Source organism: Rana temporaria, chromosome 1 (assembly GCF_905171775.1).
Source record: "Rana temporaria chromosome 1, aRanTem1.1, whole genome shotgun sequence".
Lineage (NCBI taxonomy): Eukaryota > Metazoa > Chordata > Amphibia > Anura > Ranidae > Rana > Rana temporaria.
This window is the reverse complement of record NC_053489.1, coordinates 356,770,895-356,792,630: the sequence shown is the minus strand read 5'-3', so window position 1 is coordinate 356,792,630 and position 21,736 is coordinate 356,770,895. Positions and strand designations below refer to the sequence as shown.

The window sequence follows — 21,736 nt, the reverse complement described above, 5'->3', positions numbered from 1 at the left end:
GGGTGGTCTGCACCCACACACTCTCATTGTGTGGTGCAGTCCCTCCTTGTCCCCCCAGAGTAGTGCCAGAGCAGTCCACAACCTCCAGTTCCAACACAGGGAGATCCTGGGAGGTTTCCATGGACAACCCTGCAGCTCTGCCTCTGGCGGTCACGGAAGATATCCTACTCCCATCCTTTTTAGTAAACATAGCACCAATATTACTCTCAAATATGACATTTAGGGAAACACATTTTTCAATGTCATCATCACCAATACCATCACATTTTCCAATAGTAACACTTTTGTCAGTATAACCATCAGCATTTTCAGTGGCTGGCATCATAGTCTTCACTTGAGTGCGCTGTCTCTTAGCTGCATCTATACCAGCTACTGTCTGTTTGGGGCCACAGGATGACACTGCAGCCTTTCCAGACTCCTCAGCGGTGTTCCAGAACTTTGGGCAAGTAAAGATGCCATGTCCCACCTGGCCACAGTCCAAGCACGGTACGGGACGCTGAAATTTAATTTCTTGGCATCTCCTCAATGCCTGGCTCTCCTGATGATTCCCAGCTGGCAAGAACACACAGACCTCTTTGTGGGGATGTTAAGCCAAATCTCTCTTGCAGCTCCTCCCTCCAGGCACAACTTCCACTCTTGTTGCCATGGGAGATCGCACTCTTCCAGCAAAGCCCTGTTGGCTCTCTCCAACATGCTGTATTGGCTCCTCCAGAAACCACTTGTCATGACGCTTGGCAGGCCCACCCCATGGTCCACAGACAGCCTGACTGGCCTCCTCTGTGTTGCTATTGGCAACCACTCTTTGTCCTGGCCTTTGGTCAGTCTCTCTTCTGGCACATAACACAGGCTTCCCTCCGCTGGATCCTGTCTTAAGCTGTGTCACTTTCACACTTTCTGCAACAGCTGCTGGTTTAACTGCAGCAGCGTTGCCAGGGGCAACAACACCTCTCTCCCAGGTATGGACATCCGGCAGCTCTCTCTTTGTAGCGAAGGTTGGCTTGCCTTCCACTTTAGCTTGGTCCATTCCTGCCAGGTGCCGCTTGCACCAATCCACTGCAGATTCAAACGCTGGTGGATGCTCCACACTAGCAGTTACATGTGCACTCATTACAGCAGTGTTGTTAGGGACAACCTCTCTCACTTCCCTTTTAACTGGGGGTGACATGAGTAATTTACGCCAGATCACAGAGACTTCACACTCTGACAAATTCTCTGGTTTTCCTGGGGCATGTGGTGAAATACCCTCTAGCCACAGTAGCCTTTCTCTTGCTTCAGCAAAGATCACCTCCATTTTCTGTTTTGACCGCCCCATCCTTGCGGTGTTGCACACAGCAACCGGTAACAGAGTTCACAGCAGAGAGGAAAGAAGAAAAAAATGTGACTCTCCTTTCACAGGTACACAACCTGTATGCCACACAGTCCATCAAAACAAACTTCTGCGCAATGCAGTTTGCCTGGCTGCCACACACAGCTAGCAATAGTTCCTGCTGCGACTCACCACGGAGCAAGGACCCGGATTCCACCATCTTAGTGCCCGCATTCTCCACCATATGTGAGGGGTTAGCTCGGTAGTGGGGTGTGTGACCCCTTGGATGGGTTCACCACACACTGAATTTATACAGACTGGCAGTCGAAGACGGTTGAAAACAAAGTTCTTGGTTTATTTTTCCATCTTGCTGGAAAACAATTGCAAGCATCTAAACAGCATAAACAAAATCAAAAATAAAATAAACCCTAGCCACTCTGGGCGTCTACCTTCCACACAGGAACCTATCTATGAAGTCTAACACAGCATACTGCTGGGTAGACAGTGCTGGTCATACAGCAGAAAAACAATAGTCTTTTGATTTTTTTTTCACACAGAAAAAATCAATCCACTCCTCACCTCCACAGAAGACCTTCTGGCACTGCTCTCCTTACTCACAAAGACTCAGTGTGATGCAGCCAATTAGTGGTAATCCTCTGGGCTACTTATAGAGGCCTTAATTGCCTCATTCTGAACAGCTGAAGTTTTTCAACGGCCTTTAGCCTTTCTCTGGCTACGTTTGTAGCCGACGCCTGATAATGATTGGTGTATTGTTCAAACAAGGCCGAAATGTATCTCCCGTCTGTGACAACACCCACAGATTTACCTGACTTCCTGTCACCAAACGTAGATAATTTGTTCCACAGTGACGTCTATTGTATGCAGTACCGCATGTGGCCAGAGGTGGGGGGCGCGGGAGACACTCAGAAACCGATCAGAGCTGCTCGGATGCACTTGGAAACAGTCATGCCCGTACACACCATCACTTTATGTGATGAAAAAAAACGACATTTTCTGTGAAGTAAAAAACTAAGTTTTTGAAAGTTCAATTTTCAAAGACGAAGTTGCCTACACACTATCGTTTTTCTCACAATGTTCTAGCAAAGCGAGGTTACGTTCACCACGTTTTTCCATTGAAGCTCGCTTCATAACTAGCTTCTGGGCATGAGAGGGTGTAAAAAAGTCGTTTTGAAAGACGTTTTTGCTCCACACGGTCAATTTCTGTGAAGTAAAAAATGACGTTTTCATCGGACATGTCTCCTGGGAGCTTTTGGTCTGATGTGTGTACACACCATCAGACCAAAATCCCCGCGGACAGAGAACGCGGTGACGTAGAAGACACCGACGTTCTCAAACACGGAAGTGCAATGCTTCCAAGCATGCGTCGAATCAATTCGACGCATGCGCGGGATTTCGGGACGCTGGTTACACGTCATAACCAGCGGACATGTCCGATTAGGTGTACTAACCATCGGACATGTCCGACGGACATGTTTCCAGTGGACAAGTTTCTTAGCTTGCTAAGAAACTTTTGTCCGCTGGAAACCTGTCCGCTAGGCCGTACACACGGTCGGACATGTCCGCGGAAACTGGTCCGCGGACCAGTTTCAGCGGACATGTTCGACCGTGTGTACGCGGCCTTACATTTGATCACCGAAGGAGGTGAACCAGGAAAGAGCTCCTTATATAATTCAGCTAACGTTTTTTTCATGGAGTCATTCAAGACAGCATTAACCAAAATGTAAGGTATAATATCCAGCTTAGAGGAGCCAAAGTGGCACACAAAAGCGTGACGTAGCTGGAGAGCGAAATAAATAAGTAATAAGTATTTGGGAGCTTAAACTTCTGTTTAAGATCTGAGAACTGTAAGAGCTCGCCCCGTCTGGTGATGTCACTCAAAGTTTTAATCCCTCGGGACATCCATAGTATTGGATCCGGTATAGTGAGCAGATGGGGAAAACAGGGGTTCCCCCACAAAGGCGAGGCCGGTGATATGGCGGTAGAAGTAGGAGTCAGCATCCTCTGAACACAATCCCCAGAGATTGTAATAACAGTGGCTCGTATTGTGTCAATCAGAGAAAACTGGGCCCCGGGCCCCCTAAAAACAAGGAAATGCCGGGTCTGATATGAGCCCAGCACCACTGCCTCTAAGATCATGGCAGAATCCCCATCATTCCCAAGAAGCCATCTCCAGGTAAAAACTCCTTGGCCAGCCAAAAAGTATTTAAAGAGATCAGGAAGCCTTAGGCCTCCCTGTCCCCAGAGCTCCTGTAATGCAGTGAGGCCCATTCTGGAAGGGGAGTTCCCCCATATGAAAGGAGCAAAGATGCCATGGACTTGACGAAAAAAATGAGCATGGGATCCAAACCGGCAGGTTACGTAAAAAATATAGGAAATTCGAAAGTATCTTTATTTTGAAAAGGTTTATTCGCCTGATCACAGAAAGTGGAAGATTCTTCCGTATCTCAATTTTCCTCTTCAAAAGATTTTAACAAGGGCTGCAGGTTCAGACTAAAATAGTCTGCAACCCTAGCAAATATGCAAACCCCCATATATGTAAACTTATTAACCCGTTGTAATGGTAACCCAGGATCTGCTGCAGCCCTGGTATCAGAATCTAATGGAAGAATATTGGATTTGTCCCAATTAACTTTGAGACCAGAAAAAAAATTATCCAAAATGCCAAGGACCACACGAAGAGACATACCTGGATCTTTTAAGAATAGCAGCATTTCATCTGCATACAGCGATAAGACATTCTTTAATTTTCACAATTATTTAGGCCCCGACTGCAGGAGAGGAATGCAGCACCACTGCCAATGGTTCAATCATTAGGGAGAACAGGAAGGGGGATAGAGGGCAACCCTGCCTGGTTCCGCTACCCACTTCAAAAAAGGGAGAGATGTAAGATCCAATCTTTAACGCCATTCTAGGTTTACTGTGTAACAAGGATACCCATTTACAATACTTTGGCCCAAATCCCAAATGCTCCAACATGGTCATATAACCCCAATCAACTGAGTCAAAGGCCTTGGCCATAGCTAATCAAACCACAGCCCTAGTCCCAGTGGTATTGTGAGAGATCTGCAAATGGGTAAAAAGATGAAGTAAATTGGTGTCTGTGGACTTCCCCGGCATAAAGCCAGTTTGATCCACATCAACCAGGGATGGAAGCACTATAGATAATCTAGTGGCAAGAACCTTTGTGAGAACTTTAAGATCAGCATTAAGGAGTGCTATTGGTCTATATGAGGAACAACATGTTAGATCCTTACCCGACTTAGGTATGAGCACCACATAAGTATCTAGCATAGAGGAAAGCAGAGCCCCTTTTTTAAACAGGATAAGTACAAGGTTCTCAACCAACCCAGTGTGTCTGAATATTGCCTGTACCACTCCACCAGAAAACCATCCAGGCCTGGAGATTTATTTTAAGGAAATTACAGAATGGCCTTTTCTATTTCTTCGAGAGTAATATACTGGTCCAACCATGCTCTATCATCGTCCTCCAAAGTTGGGAGAGGAAGGTTGGACAAAAGATCTATTCATTCTCCAGTATAGGAGAATATAGATCTGAATAGTAGGCAACAAAGCGATGCATAATAGCCTCAGGGTCAGTAAGCATATTCCCAATCTAAAAATGAATATAGGGTACACTAACAGGAGCCCTCTGCTGCTGATGATTAAAGATATTTAGCAGTTTATATTTACTAAAATAATTGCATTTCCATGTTCTGTGTACTGTGGGAGACCAGATATAGTGAATGCAGAGTCCTGGGTTTAGTAACACCTTAATATTTACACCTGCTGCAGATAGTGTTTTGAACACAATTTCGGGAAACTCACATGGAGCATTCTGGTGTGAACTGCTCCTCAGGTAGATGTGAATTTGATTGCCTAATGGTGCTGCATACATTTTGTTCTTACTCAGATCTTGATATGTTAGCTCTAATCTATATATTAAACAAGCCCTGTAGTGTTACAATATACACAATGCAATGTTGGGTGATGCAATGCAATGGGTGACTTATGTTGTAATACATTTTTTTGCAGCAGTTGTTTAGCAGGATTACCATCAAAAGAAAATAGTCTTAAGCCCTGGTTCACATTGATGCTACTTTGAAATTGCGCTACTTCACTTAGAAGTAGAGCGATTTGAAAGTAGCAAGGTCAGCGCGATATCAGGTGTTACTTGAAAGACATTTGTGTCGCTTCATGCACAGATGACTAATGAAGTCGCACCTGAAATTGGCAAAAGTAGTGCAGGAACTACTTTTGCAAATTGATGCGGCCATAGGCGTGCGCACAGGGTGTGCCAGGTGTGCCCAGGCACACCCTAATCACCCTGTGCAGAACAGATTCCCCCTACTGATCTGGCTCCCCCTCTTTCCCCCCAGAGCACTTCTGGCTTCCCTCCTCTCCCACCGGTTGTTGCTGTGGATGCTATAGGATGCATGGGGGAAGGGGCCAGTAAATATGCCATTTACCGGCCCCTTCCCTTTCTGAATGAAGATCGTGAGTGATCGGTAGAGTGTGTTTGAGCTTTGGGGTGCACACCCTAATGCCAAAGGCTGCGCACACCTATGGATGCGGCGCCGCAAAATCTGTGTCACACCAATTGAAACAGTGCCATTGCCTCCAATAGGCTGTGACTTTTCATGCAATTTGATCACTCAAATCGCATGACAATTCGCTTACACAAATAATCTATGAAACTGTATATGAGTAATCAAAGTGACAATACAAGCAGGTAAAACTGTACATATAAAACATACTTTTAGCTATACTTAGGAATCATATCTAATATGTACTGTACTTACTGAAAATTGTACATTAGTTCCTCTACATATTGGTCTCAGAATAAAAACAGCCTATAGCCATATAAAGCTATCTTTCAGCTGACTTTTGATTGCTGTAAATGTGAGCAAAAGGCTGTTATCTGGCAAACTATTATGATAGTACTGAACAAGCAGTACAACATTAGAGACAAAGAAGGATGCACATCACATGCTATTTATAATATAAATTGTTAAAGGATAACCACATTCATTTTAAATGGTTAAAGGAATGTTTGATTATGTTTGAATAAACATTTCTGAAATTATTTTAAAGCTTAGTGCCTTTTTATAATAATCTAACATACCCTTATTTACTGTTTGGATTATATTTTAATAAAATAAAATATTTTATAAAAATATTTTTTAAAGCTCAGCATGTGGGAAAGTGCAGCATGGTGCAGCAGTAGTAAACATTCACAGCCCAGTTACAGAGAACAGAACTTGTATTCATGTTGAATAATTCACAACAAACCCAGCGGGAAGGTGCCCAACTGGGAACATTTACAGAATGTAACAGCAATGTGTAGCAGAGCAGGTCTCAGAGGTGCCAACAGCCTCTGCCTTAAGGAGCGAAATGTGGCCTGGCCAGTCCGTAACCCAAATAGGGAGGTCTCCAGGGAGGGTGACATGTCCATATCCTTTCCTTACTCATCTGAAACCTCTCCCTGACACTAATCTCTGTCTCTGTCTGACGGGTGACCTGTCCCTACACTACCCACATGCGAAATGCGTGCCAAGCCTGTGATAGGCTCATCCTGACCCAAGATGGTTGCCAGAGTCACATGAAGCTGCAAGCATACAATTGGGTAGCTTAACCAGTGTTCCAGGAAACCATAGCACAGTGATATCTGAACTGCGGCCCAAAGGCCCGATGCGACCCTTTTTTTTTCCAGCCCTTGGGGAACTATTTTATTCACTGACAACACCAACGAAGGGGCACAATTTCGCCTAATGACACCAATGATGGTGCACAATCCCTTCCAATGACACAAATGATGGGGCACCATTTCTCCCTATGGCACCAACAATGGGATCCAATGACACCAATGATGAAGCGCAATTCCTACCAATGACACCAATGATGGGTCGCAATTCTCCTCACTGACACCAATGATGGGGCATTGTTATTCCAACTGATGCCGGGACATTTTCTACTCCCGATGGCCACAGTCGGGCTCCCCTAAAGTCTGAAGATCAGATAAATCGCCCTTTGTTTAGAAAGTTTGGAAACCCCTGCCATAGAGAAACCATGTTTCTCTTGACTTCCCCTCCAACTGCAATGCCGCTGCGGTTGAGTGCCACCAACAGTGGAGAAAATAGACTGCACTTGTCTACAGGCAAGTACTGTAATATCAAACCTAATTTAAAGTGTGACTAAAGGCATATATATATATATATATATATATATATATATATATATATATATATTGGGGCAGATCCACGTACATCGGCGTATATATACACCGGTGTAGCGCATCTCCTTTCCTCAACTTAGAGAGGCAAGTACCGTATCCACAGAGTATTTGCGCCCAAATTTGCGCCGGCGCGACGTAAATTCCGAGGCGTAAGCCGGCATAATTGAAAGTGGGAAGGACGTGGGCTTGTTCCATTGAAATGAGCCGTGACCACATGCAAATGAAGGGCCGGCCGGACTGCGCATGCGCATGATGCTGACTATGGTCAGCGCCTCTCTGCGCATGCTCAGAACTCGGCCCGGCGTAATCAGTGAGATAGGAACTAGGCCCGGCGTACTTAGTGAGATACGCCCAGGGCATAAATAGGCCCAGACATACCACTTGCAAAAGTACATCCATTTGTTTCCCCCCCTGAAGCAAGGTACTTTTGTTCCGTTGTCTGTTGCTGTTTGTTGGTTTGTGTCGTGTCGGTGTGTTTTTTGGAGAGTGTTTTTGCAAGATGACAGAGAGGAAGAGGAAGTTAAACTACTCACCCCGGGAGAAGGCGATCATTGTGAGGACCATGACCCGATTTGGTCAGTTTCTGCATGGCCCTTAAAAGTGCCAACACCACCCCGGCCAGGAGGAGGCAGATCCTGCAAGACATCGCAGACGATGTCAATGCGTTGGGGGGTGAGACCAGGACCCCCAATGAGATCCATAAAAAGATCAATGATCTCAGGCGCGTGGTCCGTGGGAAGTTGGAAAAGATGGTCGCTCATGCCAGGGGCACTGGAGGGGGACCTGCATGCACTATAACGCTCAATGCTGAGGAGCGTGTGGTGGCCCAGTGCTTCCACAGGCAGCAAGTGGAGGGGCTGCCTGGCTTTGACTCCATTCAAGAGGTCTTGAGGACAGGTAATTTTTTTTTCTATCTGGTGTGTAGCATGTGTGGGGGGGGGGGGGGGAAAGGGAATATGTGACAAGTGTGTGGATCCTCCAACATGTGAATGTTTTGTGTCATCCACAGATGTGCAGGAGGGTGCTGGGCCATCTGGCCAGTCCGCAGCCTCCCCCGGACATGAGTCTGAGGAAGACCCCCAGGCAAGCCCGGAGTCCTCTGAGGAGGGGACTGGCCCCAGCTCACCTCATGAGGAGGTTGAGGAGGAGGAGGTGATGTCGGGGAATGATATCACGCTCCATTTGGAGGAGGCTCCCCCTAGGGCTGGCAGCAGTCAGGCCTCCATCAGGGGTAGCCCCTCCCACTCCTCCCCCAACAGGGCTTCCCCCCAGGGGTCTCCCCTACTCCCAGGACACAAGCCTCATCAGGAGGCAGAAAGGCGACCCGCAAGACAAGGGGGGTGGCAGAGGTTCTGCCGGAAAATCTACGGAGGGACCAGGCCCGTCAGACCCGCCATCTGGGTCAGGTCACCCAGACTTTGGGCCGGATGGAGGAGAGCCTGGCCTTCATCAAGGAGTCCATGCAGGACATGAGTTGTAACTCCCTGGCTGTGATTACCTGCTGCAACGACCTGCAGACTGCCACAGCAGGCGTTGGGCAGGAGGTGCGCGCCCTGACCCAGGCTGTCCAGGCCAACACGGCAGCCCTCAATGTGGGCCTCATGCGCATCGCCGTGGCCTTGGAGGGCAGGCCGCCAGGTGGGCAGAGACCAGGGGATACTCCTCCTTCCTCTGATTACCCCCCCATGAGTCTCCCCTGAGGAGCCGGGGCCGTTTTGTTTTTTACTGTGATTATGATTTGTTTTATTTTTGTGAATGATGTTTGATTGTGGGGGTGACATTCCTGCCGGAAAAGGGGTGTCACCCTCGGTTTTGGTGGAGAAGGGATCCCCAGGACCAGGGAGAAGTGATCCCTAGGTCCGTGTGAATGGTGTATGAATGTACAGTGACATAATTGGAGCCTTGGCGTGGCGTTGCTGCTCCCAAGTCCTGCATGGTGGGCTTGTGCTAATCCAATTTGATGAGGATGTGATGTGTGTGTGCTAGGGACCACAGTGGTGTGCATGCATGCATTCTCATTGTGCCATGATTAATGTGTGGGTTTAACGTGCAAAGATGCCTACTGCGAGGCATCTCCTGACTGCTCTTCCCTCAGAAGACGGGGTATCCTCGGTCAGGGGGGGATTGTCTGGTTCGGGGGTCAGGTCATCATGTATGTCAATCTGCAGGCCCCTTCTCACAGCGAAGTTGTGCAGCATGCAACATGCAGCGATGATCTGGCACACAAAGTTTGGGGAATACAACAGGGTACCCCCAGACTTATCCAGGCATCGGAAACGGGACTTCAGGAGGCCAAAGGTGCGTTCCACCACTCCACGGGTGTGTGCGTGTGCTTCATTGTATCTTTGCTCTCCTGGGGTTTGGGGATTCCGGAATGGAGTCATGAGATGGGGCCCAAGTGCATATGCAGAGTCACCTGGAAGGGAAAAGACAGGAGGATGTTAGTCATACATGTGCCCCTCGTGATGTCTGCATCATGGGGGCGGACAGTCATGCCTGACACCCATGTCACTCACCAACCAGCCAGCTGTCCCCATACACGTTCTGTTCAAATTCTCTTGGGATGGGGCTTTGATGGTATATGTAGCCGTCATGGCTGGATCCTGGGTGTTTGGCACGGACGTGCCATATGAGGCATTGGGCATCGGCTATCACCTGTACGTTGATGGAATGCCAGTGCTTCCGATTGCGGTATAGGTGCTCTGTCTCACAGGGGGGCCGTAGTGCCATATGTGTGCAATCAATGGCCCCCACGGTGCGTGGGAATCGGGCAATTCTGCAGAAATCACGCATTGCCTTCACCCGCAGGTCCTCCTGGGTGGGTCTGATGATTTGGTTGGCCATGCGTCTGAGGATTGTGGGGATAACCTGGTGCACACATCTGCTAATGGAGGATTGTGCCATCCCACCCACCACTCCACTTGTACGCTGAAAAGAGCCACTGGCAAGGAAATGGAGTGTTGCCAGTACCTTGACCAGTGGCTCCACTGCATGTGAGCGTTTTGTCTGGCTGGTGATGTCATCTTTCAGGGTTGTGGTTAATTCCATGATGGCAGTAGGGGTGAATCTGAAGATGTGATACACCTCAGAATCACCCATGCCAAAGACGTTTATGCGCGGTCGGTAGATCCTCTCCCGTGCCCTCCTCCTCCTCCATGCCCTCCTCCTTCTGCGCGCATCTAAAGCCAGTAGTATAGCTATGACCATGGATGCCCCTGGCATGTTGGCATACAGATTGTTGTCCTGCAAGTGTGGCTGCTCAGCTCGTCCCTAACGGTGTTGCTTTAGCTGACCTGCACACGTCTGGTGCAAAGTTAAAGCTGCTCTTATGAGGGGTAACTTTAGACCGGACATACAGCTAATGCGCACAGCGCGTAGCCTGCGCCGGACAAACGTACTTTTGTGGATCGCGGTATCTCCCTCATTTGCATATTTGCATAGCAAAACAATGGTGCGTCTAGCGTATTTTTGCGCCCACGATGCGCCGGTGTAGAAAAATTACGTCAGTCGGAAAAATCTAGTTTTCAGGCGTATCTCGTTTTGGGGATACGGTGCATAGATACGCATAGATAGATTTTTGAGAGCTATTACCCCTAGTAGGTTTTTTTTTGCTACTTGTGAGGAAGTGAGAGAAAATGCCTACAAAGTGAGGAACCTCAGGGTTTTACTAGGATCACCAGAACTAGCATCCCCATTGGAAGATTTCCCCTCTATAAAGGAGAATGAAGGGCACAACAAACATAATAAATAAGTGACAAGCGGATTATAAATGTGAACTGTACCAATGTGTGAAAATAAAACAATATGCACAACTCATATGATCTTAATAAACAAAAAGTCCATATAAATTCAGCAAATATATTAGTGATATTAATCTTCTGTATATACTCCAATCACTGTGGTTTTCTATTCTAAAGTGAAAAGTGCTTCAATAAGGTGCTTCACCCAAAGTGGTAAATCTAAGCGCTCACCAGATAACTTTGGCCAGCAAGTGACCCACAGGCATATAATAGAGGATGTCTTTTGGACCTCCAATGTGTCTGTCCAGGAATCACACAGCAATCACCATCTGTAGTAGATGTGCCAATTTTCCAATCCAATCGATAGTGGCATATATATGTAGATACCCTTATATCAAGCTCATATCCCAATCATTTGCAAATGTAGGCTCCTCCAAACAGAGCCACAAAAGGTATAGATAGTGTAGTAACGTTTTTAATCTCTTAAAATGCAGCACTTACATATCAAGTTCAGTGTAAGATACAGCAGGATCGTGAATGCAGCTTAAAGGAGAGCAGAAGCCGGTCTGTCACCAATGAATTGCTCCTTGGTGTTCGGCGTGCGTCTCAGCTGTAGGGCGGAAGTGGAGAATTTGTGTAGTGTGTTTCGAGCCTCGATTTCAGTTTTTTTTGCCACTTGTGAGGAAGTGAAAGAAAAATGCCTCCAAAGTGAGGAATCCCAGGGTGTCACCAGGATCACCAGATCTAGCATCCCCATTGGAAGATTTCCCCTCTATTACTGTGTTGATGTCAACCCAAAATGTAGAGATTTTCTTTTACTTTCAATGATAATGGTAAGCAGGACAATTAGAGATGTTGAATCTCCGTACCAGGGGCACAGGCAGAAATTAAACTGACAGGTGATCTAATATCTCTCCACTCTATCCAAAACTAAAAAAACAAAATAGACTTTATTATATTTTAACCATAAACAGCGCATCCAGCCAACAGGAACAAAAATACCTGATTCGATAGACCACAGTGTAAGCAACTCCACCATCCACAGTGAATATGTAGTTTGGATTATACCATGTCTTCAGATCTGGAGATGCCAGAGCAAATAATGACTGGTAGATTGGAAAGACTCCTACAGGGCAACAAATTATTAAATTAGTCAAAAGGTAAAACATTGTTTATCATATACTTTTACCTTATGTTAAATTCTCAGCAACAATGGGGGACATTTGTAAAGGGTGTCATAGACACTCTTCAGAATTCCGTCAAGCCTGCTCACCAAAGTTGTCCGTGCTTGCATTTGATTAGTGTACCTGGAAGAGACGGGTACATGAATATGTCAAAGCTGGATGCTGAGGTCAGAGTGTCCATACTGAACACTTTTCCTTTAGGATGCCCTCTCTCCAGGCCACTGTATCTGCAACACTGGATGAGGAGTTTTGTAGTATGGTGAGTGTAGCTTAAAATCGAACTGAGAGACTAGTTTGTCATCAGATCTACCTTGCTGTTGATTGACAGGGCACAGCAGTGAGCACATACACAGCCACTATGCAGTTTAATAGTAACTTTAAAATCTGTCCACTGACATCTGCTGTCACACAAAAGTAAGGTGGATCTAATCGGGAATAGGTCTCTCAGTTCACCTCCTTTTTGACCTCCTTTGTGACTCAAGTAATTTAACAAATACAGGGATTGCCATGTTTGGATAATGACATCAACATTACCCCCGCCCCTTTCTTTATATTTAGCTTTTGGCAGGGAATCTTCTTGCCGACAGCTTAATGGGGCCAGGAATAGAGCCCTGTGTAGGAAGCTGACACATTCATGACAGCTTCCCAGCACAGACTTGCCCTACTCTGAGCACTGGCAGACCTTAGCTCAGAGCTAGTCATAACTACTGCCAGTTTCCTCATCTGAAAACTGGCATTAATTATTTAAGAAATTGTTGCTGTCGTATTGACAGGTTCCTCAAGCGTCAGTAGTTAGAACTACCTGAACTTGTTGTACGTGTTGGTACTGTTAGGCCTCGTACACACCAGCGGATCTGTCCGATGAAAACGATTCGCGGACCGTTTTCATCGGACATGTCCGCTGCCGGATTTTGGTCTGATGGCTGTACACACCATCAGACCAAAATCCCAGCGGAAAACAAACGCGATGATGTGTCGCGACGTGGCCACGACGATGACGCGGCGACGTGCGCGACCCTGGAAGGTCAAAGCTTCCACACATGCGTCAAATCAATTTGACGCATGCGAGTGCTTTCGGCCGAGCAGACATGTCCGGTAAGTCGTACAGACGACCGAACATGTCCGACGGACTGGCTTCCAGTGGACATGTTTCTTAGCATGCTAAGAAACATTTTTCCACTGGAAACTTGTCCGATCCGCCGGACATTTGTCTGGTCGGCTGTACACACGACCGAACATGTCTGCTGAAACTGGTCCGCGGACCAGTTTCAGCAGACATGTTCGGTCGTGTGTACGAGACCTTACTGACTCTGACACAAATGCTTGGCTGAATGAGGCGCATGTAGTTCCAAAAGAGACTACCTCCAGTAAATTGTCATAAATAATTTTTTGAATCCCCCCCAACAAGTGGACGGGTGCCGAGATTCTGGCCGGACAGGAGCGCTGTGTCTGTTCTAATTACAGAAGCCTGGCTTCTGTGCTTAGAAGTGACAGTACTGACTGGAAAGCACAGGGCAGTGCCGGAGATGGCGGAACTCTCTTCCACCATGTTTCAGCTGAAAAAAGCCCTGGTGTAACCCCTTTGGCGGGTGTCACCCAGATGCGGACCGCACCCCCTGCCCCCCTATAGTAACGCCACTGAGACTAACCATGTAACTATGTAACATTAGGGCATTTATAGGCGTACTGGCAGAAAAGTGTTTATAGGCAGAAAAAAAACATCAGCGTTTCGTTTTTGAGAGGAGCTTCTGGGCAAAAAACGTGTCAGAAACGCGACATTTAGGAGTATTCAAATGTTTTCAAGTGTACATTGATGTGGACCTTGCTCACTTGTCTGACAGATTCTAAGAGGTAGCTATTGTTCTGCCAAAGACGCCCTTATGGGTGTTTTGGCTTAGTTTCTGGCTACTCCAGGTCACTGAACAGAGAAAGGTTGGTGCTAGGTAATAGGGAACTTCAGCATGAGAAAGGCACATCGCACTGGGCAGCTGGAAGCAGAAGTGAGGGTGGAAGATGCATATACAAAGATGGCTCAGCAGAGGCTCAGATTGTAGATGCAGCAACGATGCATAGTAGCAGAGTCTGTGGGTGTAGCTGAGTTATAGTGGAGGTGCAGTTGGGACTGTGGATACTTTTGAGCTGTAGGTGCACCAGAGGAGTAGCAGAGACTGTGAATGCTGCTGGACTGCAAAAGCCGCAGAGATGAAGCAGAGTTTGTGAGGATTTGTGAGTGTAGCTGAGATACAGCGGTAGCTATAGGTACAGTAAAGATGCAGCAGAGTTTGTGGGTGTAGTTGAGATGCAGCAGAGACTGTGAATGTTGTTGGGGTACAGCAGAGTCTCTAGGTGTTTCTGAGGTGCAGTGGAGATGTAGCAGAGACTTGAGATGTTGCAGAGATACAGCAGAGGTGTGTGTGCTGCAGGAACTGTGGGCCTTTAGCACTGGAGGGCTGAGCTGAATAGCTTTGGTAGCTCAACAGAGACATTGAACTCCATGGTCAAGCAGTAACAACATGTTACACTTAGGCTTAAATAAAGGATGCAGTCATATGACATGTCCTATGCCATGTAACATGCTGCAACAGTCTGGGCAAAACCTGTGCCCACGGCCACAGAAGATAGAGAAGTTGTTGGCACTGTAAGTGATAGCGACACCCAATTGCCAGTGAGGTAGTATATCATATTGATGGGCCAACAAGAATGTGTAGAGAACATTCCATGCATTAAGGTAAAAAAAATGTAGGCATCAGTATTGCCCCTTCACCGCCCCCCCCCCTTTTTTTTACTTTCCCGAGCCCTCATTTGATCAAGCAATGTGCCCGTCTGCAGCTCTTCTATCTCCTCACTTCCTGGTCTCACAGCCTTTGGTGAAGCAGCAGGAGCCAATCAAAGCCAGTGATGAGGGAGCGGGCCGAGTCCCTTTCTCTGTGTTAATAGACTCAGACAACGAGGCTTGGGAGCGAGTGCCCCCATAGAAAGTGGCATCCTATGAAGGCACTCACCAGGGAGAAGGAGCCAGAAGCACCGGTGGAGAACCCGAGAAGAGGAGGTTTAAGGCTGCTCTGTGCAATTCCATTGCACAGAATAGGTAAGTATAAACCATTTTTTTTTAATGTATTTACAATCACTTTCAGCATTTTTAGAATGATGCCAGTAATCTAGGCAGCCTATGTGATTCTAATGTCTCAGTATACGTAAAGCCTAACTCATATGTTCTTACCACATGATTTGGCAGCTGCTATGCACAGATCTTCCGCAGAGTACTGCCCACCAGGAAATATGAGCTGTGAGTTAGATGAGTCAGAAGTTGATGGCAAGGTGGATGAGTAAAGTATTACTTTGAGAGAGCCAGTGGCAGAGGAGTAGCTGCTGCAAGATTGTGAACCACAAAGAAGTGGAGCATCTTCACCGGACATCTGTAGAAACATCACAAAATATGCTAAATTTAATAAAAAAAAATTTAAAAAACGTTTTTTTCATTATACAGAAGCAGATTTAAATGTTAAAATCAAATATTGCATTGTATTACAATGTGCTCCCTTTGCGCACAGTGATTTATTATGCCATTTAGAAGGTTTGAAGAACAGACAAATGAAGGTGTATGTTATTTTGTGCACAGCACACTTTGTGCAAAAATAGAATTTACCCTGTCACAATGGGGGAATTCTATTACACAGAAGGTTTTTTACCGTCATTTTTGTGTTTTTTTTAAATTAATTTGAAGCATAGACATGGCCAGGCATTCACAGGACTTCTTTACTTAATTGCTTACATGAAAATACAGGAACCATAGATGCTAAACAAATACATCACTTTACCAGGCTTCCCCCTACTAGATGGAGAGCAGTATAACACACTAATACATAACTCCTTCCCCCTTCGACCAGTGGTCGTCAACCCTGTCCTCATGGCCCACTAACAGGCCAGGTTTGCAAGATAACTGAAATACATCACAGGTGATATTATTTTCTGCTCAGTGATTGCAGTATTCTAGTCTGCATCTCCCCAATACATAAAATCTGGCCTGTTAGTGGGCCCTGAAGACATGACTAGTGTAGTCCAGATGTACGCTTAATACCTTTGACCGCTGAGACCCCTTATACTCCACCCCTTACTTAAACCCCAATACTTAACTCTAAAGTAAAGAGACCACACCTTATTTTGGAGTAAAATTGGCCACAACAGCCTATTTATTTAAAACATTGTAAGATAAAAACTCCAACTCAAATAATCAAAACATATCAAGCATATAAGTAAATAACACATTAACACAACACTGTTAGTCTTTTTTGGCAGCCCCCCAGTCTCCACCACTTATAAACCAATATAACCAATACACTGCGGGCAAACATTAACCTTAGGCCTCCAGCCGTGTAGTACGCTCTGAGACAACCCCCGCCCGCAGTGCAACCATTACAGTATTCCAACCAACCTTCAGCTGAAATACACCGAAAGGGCCCATACTACTGATGAGCCCCCCACCCCCATTTTCACACGTTTTCTACTGCCACCATCAAAGACCAACAGAAAATTACCGCCACAGCCCGCAAGGATGACACCTCCACCTTAAGGGCCCCCCCACACTCTCAAAGCTCGCTGTATCCCCTCCTGGAGATCCAATGACCACAGAGCAATCCCGACGTCCAACAAATGTACCCCATCCTTCCTCAAATAAATGGCCACGTTGGACTCCATCTCCTGATGCCGAACAACCAGCCCCCCTTGGCGAGCTACAAACATACCCACCACCCGATTGACCCGGATCCTGGCCCTATTGATCCTGGCTACAGACCTGGCCCTGCGCCACTGTGTTCGAGCAACAATATCCGACCACACCAGAACATTTGAAGGAAAAGCCGATCGCCGTTCAATGTCTGCTTTGACGTCCGTGATCAGAGCCCTGATCTTGCGGACACCCAAATCGTTACCCCCAGCATGGATAACTAGCACATCAGGGGGCCTATCCAGCCTAGCGTACCACTCAACTTCTGGCAGAACTGTACCCCACATCATGCCTGGTATCCCCAGCCACCTCAATACCGCCTCCCTCCTTGAAATACCCAACTGTCTGCCGTCAGGCTTCACATCTGCTCTCCTGGCCCCCCAACAGACGTATAAGTGGCCAATAATCCAAACGAGGCGTGCAGAACCTCCATCTGAAATGAAACAAATAGGCCACAAGACCCACCAATGAAAAAACCCCAGCAAACCAACACACGTAAAAAACATCCAGGCCTATTCCCCCCCCTCTTTTTAACTGACAACCAACTGCGGCCTCACATAGGAACGGAACCTCCTCGATTCCCACCTCCCAATCCTCCGTACCGCAGGCTCATCCATCCCACACCTGGCAGCTTCCGTAGCCGCCCCGATGCAAAAGGAGTGAGAAGCATAGGCGGAACTGTCCAACCCCACTCTCTGCAAGCACCTGCGAAAAACTGTTACAAATTGATACTTGGACAAGAAGGACCCATCCGCATGTCTAAACAACGGCCCGCCCCCAGCCGGCCTGACCCCCAAAAATTCCCTGACCGCTGTCACTGGACAGACCCTGGCCCCTGGCAAGGAAAACAGCACCACGTCCACCCCTCTACCCCTCTGGTCAGTTTTTCACCTACGCAGCCGAACACACACCCTGTCCTCCGTCACCCGTACATCCTCTCCCATCAGCCCACCGGCCAACCACCGTGAAGGGCTAACAAGCTCACTGATGCGAAACGCCCCATAGAACGCTAACGAAAAGGCCGCCGTGAACAGCAGACATTCGTAACGCCCCATACACACCCCATCCAAGACCTCACAGATGTTCACTAGATTAGTAAAAGAGACCGGCCTCCTAGTATCCTTCGCCTTGCGCCCCTTTTTGTAGCCCTTTACCGACTGTTTCACCCAAAAATCCTTGGTCCAATCCACACCGCCCACTAGTTTAAAAAAGAATGCCAAACCCGCCAACTTCTTCTCAATGGCTGACGCCGACACCCCCCGTTCCATGTTCCTAGCCACAAAGTAAATCACCTGCAATCGAGCATCGGGCCCCTGGCTAGAGACCCCCGCCTCGGCACCCAGATCCAACCATTCCCTCCATACCTTGGCGTAGGCCGACCACGTGGCCTCACTCACGGACTGATGTATCCATGCGGCGGCTATTCCAACGCCAGCTCTCAAATCCAGCCCGGGCAAGGAACCCCGTCCGCCTCCGCAGCCGGGGCCAGCTCTCTGAACTTGTCCCACTGAAATCGAGACAAGGATAGGAACAGCCCTGAGGTCAGGGGATTGGAAATTGCCTCCACAACCCACAAGATATGCCAATTTGCGGACGATGCACTCTTATTTGTGACCTCCCCCCGTTTCACCCTTCCAAAATTAATGCAAATCCTTGATAAATTCGCTAGTATTTCAGGTCTGGAAGTCAATCAATCCAAATCACGGGCTCTCAATGTGTCTCTCCCTGCTGAGGAAGTAACTCATCTCCAGGAATATTTCCCCTTTGCCTGGTCTACCGCTTCCCTGCCATACCTAGGCATAAAGCTCACAGGTGACCCGGCTTCTCTTTTCCCATCTAATTATCTCCCTATGCTGTCGCACTTATCGTCCCTGTTAGATTCTTGGAAGCCATTATGTGTCTCTTGGCTTGGACGGGTGGCTGCTGTTAAGATGTCTCTACTACCCAAGTTATTGTACCTGTATAGAGTCCTACCAATAGCAGTCCCATCCTACTTTCACCGGGTTATCCAGTCCCGAGTGTTTAAATATGTGTGGGGGTCCACTAAACCCAGGGTATCCAGGTCTATTCTTCGCCGTAATAGACTCAATGGAGGTCTTGGGATTCCCAATTTCCTCCGCTACTATCAGGCCTCCCAGCTGGCCCAGATCACTTTGCTTCATGCGTCTGCTGAAATCCCTATATGGGTCAGCTTGGAGGCCATTGATATTTCACCCTTGTTGGTCTATAACCTATTATGGTTACCCCCACTGGCCCGCACCTCTATTACGAACCCGGTTACGCGCCATTCACTTAAAATTTGGGACACCTTACGTATCCCTTTCCGATTGGTCTCCTCCCATACCCCCTTACTCTCATTTCTTGGCCACCCATTTTTTTATCCGGCCTTTACTGAACCGGAATCTTTTCGGCTATGGTCCCAGGCAGGGATATACCGAATCTGTGATATGGTAGGAAAAACGGCCCTCAAGACTTTCCCGGAACTCCAGGCCCAAGTTAAGCTACCCTCTGTTGAACACTTCCACTACCTACAAATAGCCCACTTCATTCGGACGACGATAGGTGCCCAACCATCTCTTGATAGTATGTCCTTCTATGAAAACATTTGTACTTCAGACCCGCATGCTCCAGGTATTATATCACGTATCTACAGTCACCTTACTGCTCCACCATCTGCACTTCCTCTGTATGCTGCACAGTGGTCCAAAGATTTACAAGTAACGTTGGAACCGGAGGACTGGATGGATATATGGGCCAACACTAAATCCTCTACTCAAAATGTGGTAGCTTTAGAAGCCAACTATAAGGTGCTCATGCGATGGTACCTAGTCCCAGCTAGGATAGCTAAGTTTTCCCCCTCCTACCCGGCCGTCTGTTTTTGAGGTTGTGGAGAAAGAGTTACTCACGTACATATTTGGTGGACGTGCCCCAGTTGTGCAACAGTTCTGGAAAACTATATTCTGTATGGCCTCTACCCTATTACACGACAACCTTCCCCCTGACCCATCTTTAGCCTTGCTAAATCATATTGAAGGTGATTACACTAAGGCCCAGGTCCGCCTCTTCCTTCAACTGACCATGGCCGCTAAACAGACTATAGCCAAGGCCTGGAAGACCCCTAAACTCCACATAACCGAAGTAAAACACAGAGTGACCCAAGCAATGATCCATAGTAAGACCGAAGCGATTGTCCTGGACCGGGTTTCTCAGCATGACAAAATATGGTCCCCCTGGGTGGAGAATTTCCTCCCCCCTGAGTTTGAAGTCACCTTATCTTCCCCATGAGCGGTAGGTCATTGCCTCGCTGTAACGTCACGACCCCTTGTGGGTTCGCGCACCGACGCCGACAATCTCCCTCCCTACTTCTTCTTCCTCCTTCCCTATTCCATTTCTAGCTTTTCTCTTCTTATTTCCTCCTCTCTGTCCCTATTTCTTGGGGCTCTCTTGCTCCTGTACTAAAAACTGTTACTTTTGTATCCGTGGGCGGTGTTGTGTTCTACCGCCCCATTTAGTCTATATTTCCTTAATTTTGAATTTACAGAGTACAAACTGTTGTTTTGCACTATTTTTGGAATGGAATCGTCTCCATTGTTGTCTTGGATCTAGTTGTACCTACTGTACATACAATGTCTCCAATAGTATCCGTTGTACAAACCTTTCTAGTATGTCTGCATTGTTCTCAAGCTATCTGTGCTCAGAAGTTCCCAATGTCACGTTTGTATCCATTATAACTGAGATGTACCATTGTATTCCCTTTACTGACTCAATCTGAAATGTTGACCATGTTACTCTGTGCACTTTATTTTTCAATAAAAAATTTGAACAAGAAATCGAGACAAGGAGTCAGCCAGCGTGTTATCGATGCCCGGGATATGCACGGCATAGATGAAAATGTTTAGCTGCAAGCACCTCAACACCAAATGACGAAGCAGCCGAATGACCGGTTGTGAAGACGCGGACATGCACTTGAACCACACCCATGTTGTCACAATTCAGCCTAAGTTTTAGGTTGCGGCACGCCTCCCCCCAAAGCTCAATGGCCAAGACCACAGGAAAAAGCTCCAGCAGCACCAAGTTGCGTAGATAGCCAGCCTCCTCCCAAGACCGCGGCCAAGGTTCCGTGCTCCACTGCCCTTGGAAAAAAGCCCCGTAGCCCGTGGACCCCGCCGCATCCGTCACCAGTTCCACATCAAAATTACTCACCGGGCCGGACATCCACACCGGTCTGCCGTTATAGGACGCCAGAAACTCATACCATACCTTCAAGTCCTCCCGATGATCTTTCGTCAAGCGATTGAAATGAGTAGGGGCCTTCACCCCCGCCGTAGCCGCCGACAGCCGTCAGCAAAAAATCCTACCCATGGGGATAATTCTACAGGCAAAATTTAACTTACCCAGTAACGACTGCAAGGTCCTCAACTGCACCTTCCGCAAACCCTGGAACTCCCTAACTTCTTTTTGCAAAGCCTCCAACTTGTCCCTGGGAAGGCGACACTCCATCGCCTCCGAATCGATCACTATTCCCAGGAA

General features: G+C 47.3%; 1 protein-coding gene across 1 annotated transcript in view; it reads right to left on the bottom strand.

Moving 5' to 3' along the window:
• JAK3 (Janus kinase 3) overlaps positions 1 to 21,736 on the bottom strand; it is a 184,428-nt gene that overhangs the window by 146,251 nt on the left and 16,441 nt on the right. Inside the window, exons 2-3 of the mRNA XM_040321407.1 lie at positions 15,704 to 15,899; positions 12,302 to 12,425 (exon numbers count right to left, since the gene is read on the bottom strand). Coding sequence (XP_040177341.1) covers positions 12,302 to 12,425; positions 15,704 to 15,899 — 320 coding nt within the window. The remainder of the gene's footprint in view (positions 1 to 12,301; positions 12,426 to 15,703; positions 15,900 to 21,736) is intronic.